The 19,066-nt window shown below is 37.4% G+C and overlaps 1 protein-coding gene across 5 annotated transcripts in view; it reads left to right on the top strand.

Annotated features, from left to right (window-relative positions):
* CUL4A (cullin 4A) overlaps positions 1-19,066 on the top strand; it is a 40,548-nt gene that overhangs the window by 5,505 nt on the left and 15,977 nt on the right. For 3 of the 5 annotated variants that reach the window (XM_087759147.1, XM_087759144.1, XM_087759148.1), the window contains exons 3-10: positions 764-868; positions 3,042-3,110; positions 4,878-4,951; positions 6,460-6,622; positions 9,132-9,221; positions 10,608-10,690; positions 13,823-13,890; positions 16,872-16,990. In XM_087759147.1, coding sequence (XP_087615273.1) covers positions 3,108-3,110; positions 4,878-4,951; positions 6,460-6,622; positions 9,132-9,221; positions 10,608-10,690; positions 13,823-13,890; positions 16,872-16,990 — 600 coding nt within the window. In that variant the 5' untranslated portion in view covers positions 764-868; positions 3,042-3,107. Of the gene's footprint in view, positions 1-763; positions 903-1,820; positions 1,884-1,999; positions 2,467-3,031; positions 3,111-4,877; positions 4,952-6,459; positions 6,623-9,131; positions 9,222-10,607; positions 10,691-13,822; positions 13,891-16,871; positions 16,991-19,066 lie in introns of those variants that run through there. The other 2 variants (XM_087759145.1, XM_087759146.1) reach the window with 2 other exon arrangements.

The raw sequence follows: 19,066 nt of genomic DNA, 5'->3' as shown, positions 1-19,066 counted from the left end.
TTACATTAATGTAGTGACCAGAAGAATGTTTGGTTTGGGGCAGAAATGGTCTTCGTAGTCAACTATGGATAAACACTCAACTAAATCCCATAAGGTCCTCATAAATCAATTAAAGTCTTCTTTTAATGGTTAATGCGTTTTTTTTATTGTTTGTTTTTTTTTTAATTACTTTTCCCCTCAGTTTACTTATCTTAGCATGAGTGTGTGAATCAGTGGAAATATTCGGAAAGAAATATGTTAATAAAATGACAGGAAAGCAGCTGTATTCATTTGCCATTTGGAGAGGGTGGTTGAAATGTCTACCTTAAAGTTATTAAGAAATGAAAATATTTAGAATGATTGTGTTCCCCCCAAAAAAGTGCATGTGTGCATGTGCTGGAGGATGCGCAAAACGGTCGTCCAGGAAGAGTTCTGCTGCTGAGCGGTACTTGGGGGTGTGTGTGGGGGGTGTATTCTAGTAATGTTTAACAGCACATCTGAAATATGACCCAGATGGTGATGGTGGACCTTGTTTGTACACAAAGTCCAGCAGTATAAGAAGAGACCAAAATCAGAAAGGAATAATGAAGTCTTAATTTTTCTACATAGTTTGGATAATTTCATTTTGATGTTTTGCTTTTGTGCACAGCTTGGACAGATAACACTGACAGATAACACTGATATTTTTTTTTTCTCTTTGTTGTTGGCCTTGATTACACAAGCACAAAAGTTCTTTTTTTTTTTTTTTGTCTCATTCATAATCTTTTTTTTTTTTGGTTTTTAGGCTGTTGAAAATCTCTGTTCTTACAAAGTCTCTGCTACACTGTACAAACAACTGCGACAAGTCTGTGAAGATCATGTGAAAGCACAGATCCTTCAATTTAGAGAATATCCTTTTCTTGTGCACAGAAGTGGTTAGAATGGTTAGTTTAAATAATTCTTTTTTAAAACAACACTTTGGCAATTACTGGTGTAATTTTTACAATCTGTTAAAGAGGTTCTTTGACCACTTACATGTTTTCAAATCAGGCATAAGCAACTTTAGTCATCTGGGTGAATAATTTTTGTGTACCAATAAGTAGCATGCTGATAACAATTTACTTATCATTTTAATAGGAATGCAAATTTTATACCTAATCTAGATTTTTCAATAGCACTATGAGATTTAACAGCAGGTGTGGATTTTTATGGCAGGTGAGTAGTGGAGATGCTTACAGTAGCAATAGTTTAAAAAAAATCACCACAGTAATTTTCAACAACAGTGTCTTCTGTAAATGAATTCTCAAACATAAAGTACACCTGTTTGACCAATAACAACTACTGGTCAGCAGCAGTGTGTCACGGAGGCATTCCACAAGCCCTTTAGGTATCTTATGTGTATCTTGGGAGAGAGCTCTAAGTTCAGGACATCACTTGGCTGTCTTGGGATGCACAGAAACCTGTAAATTTCCCCATGGTTTTCTGAAGTTACGTTGCTGGGCTTTTCTTCTGGCTGAACTGGTCACACAAGTGCCTGTACATCTTCTCTGGACACCTGGGTGCAGGCAGCCCTGTTTTCTGAATCCCATTGTGCTTTACATGCTGAGACTGTGCTTTATGTGATAGTTGTCTTTTGTGTAATAGCCTGGGGGTTGCGCTTGCTCAGGCCAGTAGGATAAATAGAATCTATGCCCGCCTGGCTGTCCCCATGTTCCTGGAGAGTGCCATACTGAACAGGTACTACAGTACATAGGGTGCTAGCAGTGTTTCCCAGGTCTCTGCATGTATTTTATTAGCAGAAAATGATAGGTTAAAATAGAAAGAAGCAAGGGACTGGGGCCCAGAAAGAACCTTCTTTCCAGGTGAATGCCTTAAGTGTGCTTTGGAGTGTGACTCTGAGTTTCTCAGTTGACTGCATTCCTCAGGTAGGTGCCTACACTGATAAAGATGATAATTTTTTTTCTCCCCCCCCTCCCCCTCCCCCCCCGTTATCTAGCTAAGTCCCAACATGGTTTTGGGTTGTGTGTTTTGGGGTTTTTTTTTTTGAGTCCCAGTTAATGAGTCTGGCTTCTACATAGCATATAAGAAACATAGGTACATAAATCAGCACTGTGAATTCACCTCTTCTATGGCAGCTGATTTTTTCATTATGTTTACTTTGATGCATTTAAAATCACATGCAACTGAAAAGTACATTAGTCAGCACAGTAATCTCTTAAACATAACTGATCTCTGAGAACCAAATCTTACAGTCTGTTTTAAAGCAGTACAGTCAACCATTTTTTTGCATCCCTGCCTTTTCAGACTTCAGAGGATCTTCTGAAGAGATGTTTTAAAACTGGTGTTTTAAAACTTTGCTTTCTCCCCACCCTCTGACAGAGCTGGTGCTTTGGAGAGTTGAGAATTTTGTATTTTACAGGTATACCACTTTATATCCCAAGGACATGAGATCAGATTAATCAGATTTGGCCAGAGGGAGTTGGAGATGATACTGTGCAGGAGAGGAAGGTAAACCCATGTTTAGATTTACTCATATGACACACGAGAATTCTGTTACTCATAAATAACAGGTGGGTCTGTTGTGTAATAAAGAAAACTCGGTAGTTTACTTAGGGAGACCTGGAGATGTGTATAAAAAGAGCGGTATTTGGATTTGTTGAGAATTATTTAGAACTGTAACTGCATTTAAGAGATTAGGGTCACTCCTGTTGTGCACAGTGTGAAGTCATTAAACACACAAAATAAACCTTTCTATCCCTCTCACCTCAGTTGGTGACAAGGTTGGTTTTGACACTGTTGGGATTTCTTGTTTAAATCTATATCGGAGTTATACAGTACAGCCACTAGATGGTATTACAGAAGAGCAGTGAGTGTTATTCCTTGAAAACATAGGGAGACCTTTTGGAGAACTGCCAGCCCTTCTGCTGGGCAGAAGCTCTGCAATTAACCGTTTATCCCTGGGCAGTCCCAGCAACATTGGAATATCCATGGAGTAGCTTTGCTTAATGGCTGGCAAAGATCATCTCCAGGATATGGCCTCAAAAGATACTGACAAGCTAGTTTTCCTTAATAGGTGCTGTACAGATTCTCTGGATAGTCTTTTATTTTTAAAGAAGATAAATAAATGCTGGCAAGATCATTGCAGACAAATGGTAAGTTGAATGTTTGTTCAGAATACGGATCCTTGAGGTGTGAAATCTGGCAAGAAGGAGTTTGTCGTGGTTTTAACTTGGGACTGTGCCGCACCTCCTCCTCCAAGTTTCAGCATTGCTTTTCACTTTCCCCTTTGCTAGCAGGGGGGCGATTTTGTTGTTGAAAACTTATGTTCTGCTGTGTTGACTCTGACTTTCATAGGTTTCATATGAAGTTGGAATACCACTCAGAAATATCTTGACACCTGTTTTCTATGGGTAGAAAGAAAAACTAACCAGGCTACGGTGAAATTGTTTGCTGTTTGTAATTTTAAGTAGTTGGAGAATCCACAATCTTTGCTTTTAGATAGCTCCAAGAGCTAGGCTAATTTGTGATTTTTTTTTTTTTTTTTTTTTGGCAAAGCAGAGATTATTATCCTGACTAAAGGGCTAAGAAACAGGAAGATTTAAAAAACTGAAACTCTCTCTTTCTTTCTGCCCTTCTTGTCCCCTACCTCCACAATGAATTATGTTACAGGAAAAAATCCTTTCTCAAAGACACTCCATGTGAATTGTCCCTTTAAGAATGCATGATTATAATTCTAAACCAGCATTTTACAATGAGTTTTCATTGCATTGTCACTTAGCTTTGGCTACAGATGCCCAAAATGGTTGAATTTCTATTTTCATTCCTCGAATCCACCCCTCTCCCCTCCCTGTGGGCAATGGGCAGAGGTATGTGATTTTTATCAGAAATAAAAATGGAAAGCATTATGGAAACTATTCAAAACAAATTCAACAGTCTGATGAAAATAGAATTGAAGTTTATTGCCTTGAAAGTGTAATTAACCTGGACCTATGTTTCTATAAAAAGGCTTTCACTATGAACTCTGTTCACTTTAATTACTTTTGAGCGTTCTTTTTTAAAATTTTTTTCTCCTCAAAGCAACAACCTGTAGCAAGTGGCTTTCTTGCCCATGTGCTAATTTAGCACTTGTGGTGTTTAAGAAAAAAGAATCAGCCTCGCTGCTGTTTTACTTTAATATGCTTGGCCAGAAACAGTGTCAGCTTGAGAATTGCTTCAGAAGCAATGAAACCTTTTAGGGGAGGAGTAAGTAGACAGCTGGGGATAGAAATCTCTGTAGCTGGCCTGGGGGTGAGTTAGTTACTGACATCCTGAGTTATGCTAAACTGAAAGCTGGGCAGCCTTTTTATGAGCAAAGTTAAAAATGGATTTTGAATGTGAAAGAGTTATAAGCTAAAACCCCACCTCCTTCTCCCACTTTTTTAATTAAAAAAAAAAGATAATATATTTTTATACCTTCTTTCCCCTGTTAGAATTAATATATCTCTATTTTTCTCATGAATTTTGGCAGCTAACTTTTATTACGAAAAGATCTGTTGCACAGCTTATTACTGTCTCTGCTTAAAGCTTCTTTTTTTAAAAAGCAGAAACCATGGCAGCATGCTATTTCAGGGTGTTTACCAAATGTCTTGGTGGTACTGCTTGAATGGCTTATGTATCTCAGTAGCACTAAAACTCATAACAGGCTAATAAAACTATTCAGTTAATGGTTATGAATTTGAAAACTGTCTTGGATGTACTTGGTAATACCGCTTAGTAATAGTATTAACAATAAATTACATACCAGTCACTGTACAAGCCACCACAGAAGCTGAAAATACATGCATCAGCAATTAAGGTGCATGTATATGTGATGTAGTTGCTTTATAATTTAAGAACGCCACATGATAGTGAAGAGAGACATTTTCTTTATATATTTTCAGATCATGATCAGAAGCATTTTCTTATTTCTGGATCGTACATATGTACTTCAGAATTCAATGCTTCCTTCTATATGGTAGGTATCCATGTAAGTATTCCTTGAATCTTTAGAGTTTGAACGTGCTATTATATTTGTAAAGGTTGAAAATAAATTTTTCACATTATATTCGATCTGTGTAATAAGTGTCTAAAATTTTGTGTTAATTTATGGAAATACATGTGTCAGTGTATGCATGTGTCATTTCCTCCTTCCCCAGGAATATTCATTGTAAAGTGAGGGTAAAAGAAGAAAAAGGTCTGTGAACATATGCTTAAAAGTCAAGGCATATATATAGCTGTAGTTGTCACAGCCTGGGTGAGGCTGGCTGTGTGGGGAACCTCCTTCGGCTGATGCCTTTGCACCTGAACACTGAGCCAAGTGTTACTTTAGGTGCTCTAGGTTTTGACAAAATTCAAGCCTCAGCTTCTTGCTCAGCAGTTTTTTAAATAGGTCAGATACACTGACAAGGTGCAGATCATCTTTCCAGCACTGGCCTCTTGAGAGTCAAGACCTGTGGCTCAGAGCGTTGAGATGGAAGCCAGCTCCCTTAGATGCTGCTGTACTTTCAGCACACCACAGTCACGTCTTTGGGCATTCTGTTTTTCAGCATCCCTCCTGAGGAGCATTTTATATCATCGCCTGAGCACACAAACCTAGGCTTTGTGAAAAATTTCTGGTATCAGTGCTCCATCTAAAGCAAAAAAAGATGTAGATAAAGTACTGAAGTGAGAGCGTGCCTTTTCCCTGCCTGGATGGCTTCTGTGCTCTTGGGAGTTCCTCGGGCAGTCTGAGAAACCTGGCATCCTTCTCCTGCCCCTCGCTTGTCCTGTGGACCTCTTCCCAACCTCTGCAGTAGTTTTCCTCCGACTCTGTGTTAGGCTTCCTTTTACTGAATGTTGTTGAAGGGTTCTGTTCATACTTTGTGTCTTTCTTCCTCATACCGGGAAAATTTCCTTTATGGAAATCCTGATGCATGTGAGGACATTGGAGATAACAAGTTTTACCTAAGATTCCTCTGTTTTCCTTGGCCAAGACAATGCTTAATAATTGACTTATTCATGGCATAGAGGCACCATTCCTCATCCTCTTAGAATGAAACAAGAACCTGATACAGGTGATTGTAAGGTCCTAAACATACACAGAATTCATGCTTTTAAAAAAAACTTATAAATTACACATAGATTGACTGATCCAGGGAATCTTATGTTAAGGTCTATGTTCAGATTTTTTTATTATTTTTATAATAATTTTTTTTAATAAACAGAAAATGTTATAGTCTATTATGTGAAATATGGTTAGGCTGGTCACAGTTCGTAGCTGAAGTGTATGTATCTGGTAGCATGTGGCCTCGTATCATGATAATTCTTTTTATACTTTTCTTAGTGGACAGCACCAAAAGAATATACACACCATTAATATATTCTCTTTCTGTATAATATACATACACTATGTATATTTTATATGTATTTATTTTTCTCAAACTGAGATACAGACTTTTGGAAAGAATCACCAGTGTGATTTATTAATTTTCAATATTCGCACAGGGATATGGGGCTAGAGTTATTTAGAAATCACGTCATTAGTGACAAGCAAGTTCAAAACAAGACTATCGATGGAATCCTCCTGCTGATCGAACGAGAACGGAATGGTGAAGCTGTGGACAGAAGTTTGCTGCGGAGCTTGTTGAGCATGCTCTCTGATCTGCAGGTGAGTACAGCAAACTTTACTAGTAACACCTACATTTAGAAACAGACTTTGGACTCTTCTAATTTGTGTGTTGTACAGACATCATTTTATTATTCTAGTAAACGTGCTTCAAAATCTAGCTATTAGACTGATAAGGTTGCCGTTTCTTTACCCGATGCACAATCTTTCATTCTTTGTCTGTAAATGAGACCTCTTTGCCTGTTTTCCTTAGCTGACATAGCAGCCTACAGACTCTTAAATAATAGGTTTGCAAGTCTTTTAGTACATGTAATATTTTGTCCATCTTAATAACTGGTTTTTTAATCCTAGTGCTGGTTAAATGTAGCAACCAAAAAAGACCACCTCCGTCACTGTAAAAAGGCTTTTTGAAGTCCAGATCCTGGGTCTGTATCACAAAAACATCACTGCATTAGCAACTGCTTAGCAGAGATGCCAAGGATAGAATGAGATGTAAAGTTAAGGCCAACATTTTCAAATAGATAAGGTCAATCTGTAACTTCCTGGAACTTTCTATTAGCATAGATACTAAGTAACCAAATAGAATAAAAAATGTTGTGCTTCTGACTGTGGTGTATGGGATTCTCTGGTCAACATTGCAGCTTTGTGTGACGTGCAATAAAATTTAGGAGCTGTCTTTCATTCTTACAAACTGTTGAGGTTGCTCTGTTCCCAGGTGGTGTACAGTGTTACAAAACTGGCTGAAGGTTTAAAAAAGAGTTTGAAGAGGAAGACTGCATAGAAGACTATTAAATAGTCCTTTTTGGTCAGGCAGCTTACCTGCTTTTCTGCCTTTCATGTTAACCCTCCTGGCTTTCGTCCATAACTGTCTCTAGTGTACCAGAAAAAATTAATTACTCTGTTCAAGAAAGAGGGCAAACTTCTGTCAATGATTTTTCAGATCACATAACCTGAAGGTGCGGATCTGATTTGTGTGCTTTCTCCCACCTTTCCCCCCCCCCCCATTGTTATTTGCCTTCTCTAACTGCATCAGATTCTTGTAGGTGTTGACTTTTTAACATTATTTTTAGCGATGTACTCTGCTAAAGATAAACATTCCCCTTTATTGGATCCTTCTTTCAGCATTGGATTTAGGTCTGCATTCTCCTTCATTGGCTCAAAAGTGTAGTTTTCTTTTTTCACTAGGGAAACTCACTTAATCTAATCTGTTTTTTCATAATATCCGTCACTTCACTGAGATAGAGATGTGCTTATAATCCTGTAATTTTACTCCAGGATCTCTGCTTCTCCTTCTTTCAACAGAGGTTAGCTTCTGGAGAAAGATTAATTAATAAAGCAAATCCTATATTTAATTTGAAAACAGTTAAGCTCCTACTCATTCCTGATTTTTAGGCAATTATATAATTGAGAACCAGCTGCTGAAAGTTGATTCCTGCTTGCATAAATCCTATTCTATAGCTGTTTCGTGTTGTAGAGCTTTACACATGTTTTAGGCAGAAAATAGTTCCATATACTGTTATGTTAATGTTTTTCCAGTTATCCTGAAGGCAAGGAAGGTAAGAAATGAAATCTATCATTTGATCCTGTTGAACTTGGAGGTAGTGTAACAAGAAGGCTGAAGCAATGAGTTGATGTCTACTTGTGAATTTAGTGAATTATTATGCTCTGAATGCTTGTCGAGCCAGAGGTTTCATATTTAAGTTTGCATTGAAAAAAATAAAACTCTTAGAAGTCCATAAGAAAAAAAAAAACCCGGTCAGAATGTAATAATGAGCTTTACAGCTCTGCTATATTTTCTGGAAGAAACATTTCCTTCTATTCTTCTACCACACTCAAGGAATCTTTCCTTTTTCTTTTCACTAACTGTCCTGCTGTTTACATGCTATTCCCTAGCTACCTTCTCCAGATTGCTTTAACTATTTTATATAGTTGTCCTTTCTAACTTATCTCCTTTCCATACTAAACTGCTCATCGTTATGCAGAAATTTTTCGATGTCTGTGATTGTTGGTGGTGCCCTTTTTTATACATCACCTTGCTCCTTCCCTGGAGAAAGAGGGTTCATCTTGTTTGGTACAATTCATTTTTCCTGCTTTTGGGCAGATCTGAAGAGGCATTACTGAGCACATTATTATTTTACTGATGGGAATTACTTGTTTTGTGCCAATGTTTAACTAGCTGGAAGTATCTTATTTTTTTTGCCACAGAAATATCAGTGGGAGTCTTGAGCTCAGGTGGACTGGATGTCATTGCTGTGCTTATGTTGGGTACTGGTGTTGGTCTGTGTACCTTAAACAGAAGCCTGTCAATTTAGACTATTTGAGTACTGATGACTGAAACACTCTATTGCTGCACTGGGAAGTCAGCTCTGATCTCAGTCTTTCTAAAACCAGTGGGCAAGCAGAGAACAACTGTGTTAATGTAATGTTACTCTGACACTTCGCATAACTGTGTGTATTCTTGAGATTTTACTTGCTCTCTATACCTGACAGCCAAAATATGCTACCCTTACTGGCAGCTTAATGTAAGTAACTAAATTAATTTCTTGAACAGGTTTACAAGGAATCATTTGAACAGAGGTTTCTGGAAGAGACAAATTGCTTATATGCTGCAGAAGGCCAAAGATTAATGCAAGAAAGAGAGGTAGGTGCATACTGTAGATGATTGCTTTTAGGCTAGTTTTATCTGCTAGTGAGAACTTCTGGTAGTGCCATGGTGTATTAATGCTCGATGAAATTCACTGGTGCCCAGGTACGCAAGCACACATTCACAGGTTTTGATGTGGACCAGAGTACTGTATCGAAGCATCCAGATTGCCTTCGTGTTTGAAATATATAATTAAGGGTGGAGAAACGCAGTGACATTTTGTGTAGCTGAAGTCACACTACCAGAAAGTAATTTTCACATAAAGCTTAAAGGTGTGCCACCAATATTATTTTTGCCCAAGAGCTGTGAAATATCCTCTGGCATCATTCTGCTATGTGCTTAATACCTAAGTAAACCATTTACTTCTTTACTCTGTCGTTGCATTTATTTTGTTTGTTTTGTTTCTTTTCCTTATTAGTTAAATAGACTTAAGACATTTTTGTTTTCTGTCCTCTTGACATAAAATTATGCTCTGCAGTGGACAGCCTGCAAATGTGGTTATCTCTGAAAATGTATATCAGAAGCTGAGTTTTGTGGTGGTCTAAAATACAGAAGACTACTTTTATTAATTCCATTTTAACATTGAGTCACTACAGACATTTCGAAAACGCCTGTTTACACTGCACTGCGGTGAATCCTTGTGTCTAATCCTGCTCCATTCACCTCATTGCCTCGCATTCCACTGGGACCTGAGGTGAAATGCTTTGACACAGATTTTGAGACCAAGAGTCTTACTGCTTTTATAACGCCTAGTGGAAAACTGTGGAAAAAGACAAAAGGAGTAAGGCCCTAACTTATACAATGTATACATGTCCATATTTATGCATGTGCACATAATGCATACGCATATATGTATATACATGCATATGTACATGCATATGTACATGCATGTGTGTGTGCCTGCATGTATGCATATGCACATATGCATAACTGTTTTGATCATTTCAAGCCTGAGTTTCATACCTGTGTTGTAATATGTGCTAAATGTGTTAACTCTCCATAGGGACAGATATTCCACTGGAGAAACTGCCATTGAAATAATGGAACTATATGGTTCACACTAACTGAAAATCTCCTCCATGATATTTTAAGGGCTAGCTTAGCTCAGATGGGTTTTGAGAAAAAAAATAACTTCCTCTGAAAAATTCTCAGATTTCTGTTTTTCTCTTTTCTTTCTGTCAGGTGCAGTTATAATACTTTTAATATAAAATAACAGTGATTAATAAAAATATCAATTATGTACTACATAACAACATTCTGGTGGAATAGGCCTTTCCAATTTGTATTCTCTTTAAATTTGTAGTTTAAAATAATTGTCATGGAACAAGATCGTCTGCCGTTCATACTTTTGTCGTTAAACTTGACATTCTCTTGCCTTACTAGGTCCCAGAATATCTTCACCATGTTAATAAACGTTTGGAAGAAGAAGGAGACAGAGTAATAACATATTTAGACCACAGCACACAGTGAGTACAAATTTTGTCATTCTTAGCATAAATCAAGCATCCATCATAAAACAGTGTGATTATCCGCAGTTGTAGAGAGACAGAGATTATTTCTGCAGTATCTTACAGACATTATCTTGTTGACAGTGCTTGGATACAGTTTGGTTTTTTTGAGACTTTATTTGTATCAAAACTGATTTCTTTGAAATCAAAATACACTTTGCATAAGAGGGGAGAAATTTGTCCAGAAAGATTTATCAGCGTATACTGAAGGTAACGAAACCTTATATAAGAACTCAAATTTGCATTATCAAAGTAGCAGCTGATTTTAGCCATTCATATACGGATAACAAAATTAACCACAAATCCCTTGAGGGAAAGAAAAGACTCATTAGGCAAAAAAAGAAAAGAAAAGGTTAAATTATGGCATAGGATAGCATGAGCAGTCCAGGATGTGAACTTAACAGTAGATCAGCTTTGGTGCAGCTGCTGCCAATGTATTGTGCAAGGTAGCTTGTCCTTTTTTCACTCGGGTGTTGAGTAATAGTGTGTGTTTTGCTGGGGTAAGAATCTGCGTTCAGGAAGTACTGCAGAGTCACTGACATGCTATAAATCCATACATAATTTGTCCTGCAGTAAGCTGTTGCTTTTTTTTTTTTTAAATAAAGAACATTTTATTTTATTTTTTAGTTTTCTGGATGACATATTGGCATTTCATTGAGTGTTAAAAGGATAACTGAATAAAAATTATCTTTTAACTTATTATTTTCCTCAGACATATTTTATATATATATACTCACACATACGTGTTGCGTGTCGTCGTACATATTTGAACTTGAATCTTCTTCCTGTAAATGCTGATTGCAGTGTGACTAGCTTTTTCTGGCAAAATCAGTCACATTAAAATATATGGATCTGTTTCTATGTATAAAGCTAAAGCGTGTATATATATATATTTGTTTAAGTTAAAAAATAGGTTGATATCATTATATTTTTAGTCTAGATATAAGTCAAGTCCTTGCTTTGAATCTCGTCCTTAGTTAAAGGCTTAGAAACCTACTTTTAGAAGGCTTCACACTAATTTCCTTTCTTTGCATTAAGAAACAGCAGATCTTAAAATTAGTGCCCTTGAGTTGTCCTCAGGTCATACTGTCTCTCCGGGTGTGCATGAAAAGAGCAGAAAGGATGTTAAATTTAGTTACTGGGTTTGATCTTGAGATGGAAATGATACTTCCAGGACAAAACCGTCATGAGAAACACCATTCAAAATACTTCAAATCAGATTTATGCAACACATGGAGAGCGTGTTGTTGCAGCCCATTGAGGGATTTATTCAGCCCATCAGTACATGCCTCTTTCTGGACAGCTGACCAGAATAAGCGTGTCTCCTGGTCAGTCAGTAGATGACCGAGGTAGATGACTTTCAGGCTGTACAGAAGGTACCCTCAGGCTCATTCATCAGCTAGCAGTCAAGATAAATACTCTGTCTGTCTGTCTGCTTGTTAGGAAATAGTGCTCTGCATCTCAGTCTCAAGCAGACAAATTGTCCTTACTTCCCCTGTAGGCAGAATAGGTGTTCTGGGGCAAAGCATGGTATTTTATACAACCATGACTACTTCTACTGTTGGAGACAGTCAGCAGCTGTAGAGAGCAGTAGCTGGAAATTTCAGGGAATATGAAAGTGACCATAAAAATGTCTGTATGTGTTAAGACCAAGAGTCTGTCTAACTGGTATTTCATGTTTGCTTACAACCACTAAAGGGAAAGGATGGAGAAAGTATGTGTGATGCCCTGACACTCTCTTAGTATCTGTCTGTTTTCAGCTCAGGGTATTTTCTGAACTTGATGTGGTTTATCTGTTTTGATGTCTTTCAAATACTTGCACTGTCTCACTGGGACTCAATAAGCTTTTCCATCTGTGCCAGCCTTTGGCAAAGCATTCCACCAGTGCACTAGCCACCAGGTGATAAATTGCCTCCTTTTGTTTAAGTCTGGCTCCCAATACCATCACTGATGACCCCAGTTCTTGTATGGGAAGGGAAAGTGATCAGTCGGTTCCCTTCCAGCTTTTCCCTGCCTGTCAATGCACTGTATCCCTGCTAAGTCATCTCTTTCCCAGAAAGAAGAGTCCTAACATGTGCAGTTGTTTCTCTTGTAGCTGCTGCTGCATACTTTGATCATCCCTGTTCCCGTCTCTGAACCTTTCCAAATTCTAATTTCATCTTTTTGAGATGAAGGGACTAAAACTGTGTATTGTATGGAAGGTCAGGCAAATCATTGGTGGGGTGTTTCAGGAAAGGTGGTGTTTTAGCAAAGGTAGAGATATAAAGTGGATGCTGCTATGTAAAAGGCTTCTATCAATCCAAGTCGAGCACCTCTCGTCTAGAAAATCTAAATTAAGGGTCTGAGAACCATTTTTATAAAACTTAACTCAGAAAGAAATGGTTGGTCTTTTGTTGTCATATTGTAAGCAGCGGTAGAAGTTTAAATGTTGAAATTAATTATCCCTTTGCACTTTAGGCATTTCTTTCTTCTTTTAGTTTACAAAAGATGTAAAGGAAAACTTGCCATTATTTTTCAGTCCTGTTTAAAGTGAACGTATCAAAAAAAATTTCATTAATAGCAAAGAGCAGGGAAAATTCAAGGACAAACTTAAAATGTTTTGCAAATTTGAGTCTTGTGGTTCTAACTCAATTTATGCTTACGGAGGTCCACAACACAATTAGATGAAAAGTTTGAGTTTTGAACATCACCAGCATGAATTGTGTTGTTTTGGAGTTCAAACCCTTGGAGGTTTTTGTTTGGTTGTTTTGTTTGCTTGTTTGATTCCAAGAAAACATCAATTTTTTTCCAGAAACATTTTTGTATTGATTTTTGGTGTCCAAGCTTCTCTCTTCTACTGTGTAAGAAATTGCTTTTTAGTATTCAAACCTGAATTTCTTTTTTAATTACATACATGGTTTATTGATTTCTTTCTTGGCTTCTATCACGTGACATTTTTTTGTCCTAATTTGTAGCCTCTGTCTTAAGAAGGAAATTGTTGATTTTTTTTTTTTTTTTTATTATAATGCAAGTTATTCACAAATACACTGTGACAGGAGGCAACTCCCTTATACTCTAATACTTCTAATATACTTTTCTTGCCTTATTTAGGAAACCACTGATTGCTTGTGTGGAGAAACAGCTACTAGGAGAACACTTATCAGCTATTTTGCAAAAAGGTATTTTTTTTTTAAATTAATGCAATCTCCGATATGCAACAGATTCTCATACTCTGCAATAACTATAAACTCCACAGCTTTTATTTAAGGAGGTATACTAGCCATGGGAAAACCTTCCAGAGATACAGAAAGCCAACCCTATGACTGTTACACCCACTGTGACAAGTAAATTGTATATGTGGAAACAAGGATCTAAAATATAATTCCATATTTGTAAAGGTTGCTAAACCCCCTGAATCTCCTTTGACTTGCAGCAGTGAGCTTAGGAATTAAACCTTTGGAACTGCTTATTTCCTAGAATTATAAAAACTTCTAAATGAGAGCTGCAGTTACTGTCGTAGCTGCTTTTATGTGATAACCACACAGCTCAGTTGCAATAGCTTCACATATTCTTGTGATTGTACAGTTCAAGAATCATGGGTTATTGGAACTGACAACATTCCAAGGCAATGAACTTTCATATGCTTTTGTCTGTATTTTGCCTTCTGTCTGGCAATTTCAGATGAGAGCTGCAGTCGTCTTAGGAAGTCCTTACTCAGACATTAATGTCTTCAAATCACCATTTCTTAATTCCTCTTAACTTCTAATATCTCCTTTTTTCGTTGAATTTCTGGGTTTGGTCAGTATTCCCTGATCTTTTAATACTTTAAACGATCTTTTCTTTTTCTTGCAGTAGCCATATTTTAGGTTTTAGATCTTCTAGCAAATTGTCCTTACATCTTTGTTTCCTTTACTGCTGCAAAACAGATGTCCCTGGTAGCGTGGTATCTTCGAGCTCTATCACGTCCATGTTTGTTAGTGCCTTCAGGTTGTTACATATACCCCTTTCACTTCTTGCTTCATCCCCTTTAAAGATAGACAAATGCTCACAGTTTTCTTTGAACTACTCTGGGAGTAGGTTATTTCGCCGTTTTCAATGCATTTATAAAAATAAGCGTGGTCACTCTATCTTAGCTATTCTTAAGCTTATCATAAACAGAAGGTAAGAATAAATATTTTTTTTTGTTATATGTCAATTTTGCTTGCTCTTTAATTCAAATATTATTTTTAAGTAACTTTTCCAGTGACACATTTGTTTATCAGTTGGCTTAACCAGAAAGTATGTGGTCTTGTTTTAACCCAATTTTTTTCTTGGTTTGTAATGTATATGTACCATCCATGTAAATATGGAGACATTGGTACATTTTTCTAGTTACTACGTTTTAGGACTATAGTGTTGTTGGATCAGCTTTTGCATTCTATGTCTGCACTTTTAAAAAAAAAAAAAAAGGAAAGAAGAAAAAAAAAGTAAGTCTAACATCATTTGATTTGCATAACTTTCCGCATTCATTTCATCCAGGACGCACTGTAATTTGCTTATAACATCCTAGTATTCCATGCAAGTAGAAGAAGATACTGCCTTTTGTAGGTTTTCTTCCTTAGGAGAAGGGATGTGATGTAGTCAGTTTGATACAGGGCGGGGAAAAAGCTTACAAATGCAGGGTATGTATAAGAAACGTTTTTTTCTTGTATTATTACAACTGCCATTGAGTAGCTATTGGTGGTTTTTTTTATTGTGAGTATAATAAATTTTTCCAAGGCTGTGGCAGTGCATTCTGGAAGTTGTGTGAAGCCTTGTCTTGGAGGATTTTCCTATATGTCTTTTTCATTTGTCAAGAATGCAACAAAATAATTATGTCAGTCACACAGTTCATATGCCAGAGGAAGAGGGAAGGTTAAACTTTATAATCCAGGTTATAACAAAGCATTTAGTGTACTGGTGTCTTTAAATGAATAGGAGGTGATGCTTGGATGTGATGGAATGGGCATTTCTTAATTCCCTGTTCAGTGCCAAAAGAACACCAGTAAAACGTGTTCACGACTTTGTAATCTCTTGTCTTACATACTGTTAAAGTATGTCCATTCTTCTGATATCTCAAAAGTTTAGGCATATCTCAAAGTTTAGGAAATCTTAAAATATCATGCAAAAGTTTACCTGACATCATTCTTGAACATTGCTTACCTTTCTGAACATGTAAGTTATAATATACAGTGAAAGTATTTTTAAGATTAAGAATGTAGTGGAAATGGGATAATTCACTAGTGATTGAAAATCTTTTGTTATCTAATACCATATAAAAATTGGAATGAATGAAGTATATTTTGTGAAGTGGGACAGTTGTACAATGTCAGCTACACTGATGATATGAATTGTCAGCCTGTGTAAAATCAAGCTTTCTGGATTTTAAAACTTGCCATGAATCTTTGATGTTACCCTCCCATATCACTAAAGCCTCTGTCATCAACACCAGACAATGTATCTCTGATTACACTGGGACTATAGTCATCATATTCTCAAATGTAAAAATGTGTATGGAGTTGTAATGCTTCATGTTTTCCCTTCAGCTTCGCTTCTCCATTCATTAGTCCAAGGCCTAGTCTCATGTAGGGTGAATTGATAAAGGTAAAAGTTGCTTGGAAGGAAATTGTAATCTTGTGTTATTCCATCTGTGTGAGCACAGGCAATTCATAGCATGTTCTTAATCTAAAAAGATGGCTCACCACACTCCACAGAAAAAATCTTGCAAAGTATTTATCTTTACTTTAAATCTGGAGCAGTTTACTTAGCTTACTGTTTTGTGACATTCTTTAGAGGTTCTATGATATCTCTTGGTAAAACTGTACCCTTCAAATCAAGCGCTGTTCATACACGTTCTGCAAAAGGCTCACAGCCGACACTTTGTTGGGCAAGTACTTCAGTTGAAATAGTTTTAAAATATTATACCATAAATCATTTCAGCCAGTTTAAACAAGGGGACATGTTAACCCTGAGCATATCGCTTGCTTTCAGAAATTTAGTCTTAAAAAGTTCATACTTTTTAAGCACACTGGAGGGTCTTGTGTTTTGATGTATTTCATAGAGATTTTTCTAACATGTTTCTAACTGTGTATTTATTCAACTGTGTTCAAATTTGCTCTTTCTTCTAATTTTATTTTTTTAGGACTTGATAACCTGCTTGATGAAAATAGAATATCAGATTTGACCCAGACATACCAGCTGTTCAGCCGGGTAAAAGGTGGGCAGCAGATCCTTTTGCAACATTGGAGTGAATACATCAAGGTATTTCAAAGATCTCTTATTAATGTCAAAATTTATGCTGTTATCACATATTTCTTCTATCAAAACCAAGAACAATATCATGTAGGTTTACGCATCAAAATTCTGTTATAAGCAAATATGGGGAGGGATGTTAATGCTTCCCCCCCCAGTAACAGTCACATGATGAGAAACAGCAAGACCTAAGTTTTGGTTTTAAATTTCTGCTTCGAAATTGCTTTCCTTGTAGGTTTGAACATTATACAAGAAGTTATTTTGGTTTGCTTTGCTTTTAAATAGAGCCACATGCACATGTGTTTAGAGTATGCTGGATTGTGCTACCTGTTGTGTTTTGCTACAAATACACTCAACTATTTACATATCTGGAAAGTCAGTGGAGCATGAGAATGTAGCTATTCTACTGCAGGTTAGCAGTACTACATGTAACCAACCTACAGCAATGCTGACGAATGTTTAAGCTATTTTGAACAGAATACTCCTCTTGAAAATAATCCATCATCAAAGTTATATTTAGATGCTTCAGCTTTGTTTTGCTAGGTGTAATATGCATGTAGTACACTGCCCCAGAGAACTTGCACTCTAGTGCTCTTGCAAGATGAAAGCAGGAAAGCTTCACAGAAGATATTTCTCTCCAGAGCTGCTAATTCCCGATGTGGTATTCTCTCCTGAATTGCCCATGTGTTCATCAACCTTCAGCACTAAGTGCACGACATCAGTTCATTCCAGAGGTGCCTTTCTGGCACACCCATGTCTTTGAGTTCTGTGTGGCGCAGCAGTGCCCAGCCCGTGCGTGTGGGACATAGTTTCGCCTCTGCCCCCAGAACCGAGGTGGAGTTTCGTCCTGTGTCCCCACATGCAGTCCACGGATCCATAGGCAGCTGGGCCAATTGAACAGCTTGGCGTGGCCGAGAAGGAATATCTATCTTCTTCCTTGCTCCTGGATCACGGTCCCAACTTAATCCTTGTGCTGCCTCCCACTCCGTAGACTCTTTTGTGATCTGTTTTCACACAGTACCTGGGCAAGGTCAGTTTTATGCCAGGTTTAGTGAGCTAAAGAGGCTCACAGAAAAGTCCTGATGCTGGCCCAAGGAAAGAAGCAGTTCAGGACAGGTGGGAAGATAAGGCAAGAAGGACCAGAACCTCTCCTTTCACAGCAGCGAGTTGTTAAGTTGGCTTATCATACCTTATGTCTCGCAGAGTCAAACCTTTTATGCTTTTGTTTTTAAGAAATTTTTTTACAGGCTTAAAAAGCTAGAAACCATTTTCTATAGTGTCAGTAAATCTCCTCCTTTCAAACATTCTGTACAACAGAATGCGTTAAAGTGAGGCTTCAAGTACTAAACTTTTACCTTGTGAGCCAGCGTAAGAAGCAGCGCAGAGACTGTGCCAAATTACTGGGGTGAGGGTCTGTGCTCTACTGTAGTCGCCTTTTTATGATTTCAGAGGTGCCACTTAGCTTTCTGTATCTCGGTTTGCCATTTGAAGAATGGGGGGAGTGCCCTGCAATTTATGACCATAACTGGTAGAGACTGAGAGATGTCCAAATGCTGTGTTGATGAAGGGGAAATTGTGCTAAGTGTAAGATATGATGGACTACATGATCTTTAGAGACCCCTTCCAACCCAAACCATTTTGTGATTCTGTGATGTACATATTGAATCCAGTGACCTTGGGCAGCCTTGTGTTTGTCTTGCTTCACTCTGAAATGTTACTTGAGAAAGCTCTCAATGAAAGATCACAGTGGATAATTAGATATTGAAGTGGAAATTCTGAGGTTTGGGAGGGATTTCCCCGCCTCTCTTTGACTGTTGTTGTGGCTGACATACTTTAGCTGACGAAAATACACCAGTGGAATACTGTTCTGCTGTTCCCGTGCAGATGTTCCTCTTTCTCACCTTGGAAAACTGGTCATTCTGTCTAGGGCGCTGATCAGCGTACTAAGCAATTGTAAATTGTCTGATAGGTTAAAATCCTCCCTTACAGGATATTTTGGTTCACTAGACAAATGGTATTTTATTTATTAACTTTAAGATAATAAATGTAGGAACAAGAAAAGAAAGTCAAGTCTGTCGCTGCTTC

The sequence above is a fragment of the Nipponia nippon genome, unplaced genomic scaffold (assembly GCF_047370975.1).
Source record: "Nipponia nippon isolate SJK-2023a ecotype South Korea unplaced genomic scaffold, ASM4737097v1 scaffold_2, whole genome shotgun sequence".
Classification (NCBI taxonomy): Eukaryota; Metazoa; Chordata; class Aves; order Pelecaniformes; family Threskiornithidae; genus Nipponia; species Nipponia nippon.
Note: the sequence above shows the minus strand (reverse complement) of the source record. Positions and strands in the feature narration are given on the sequence as shown.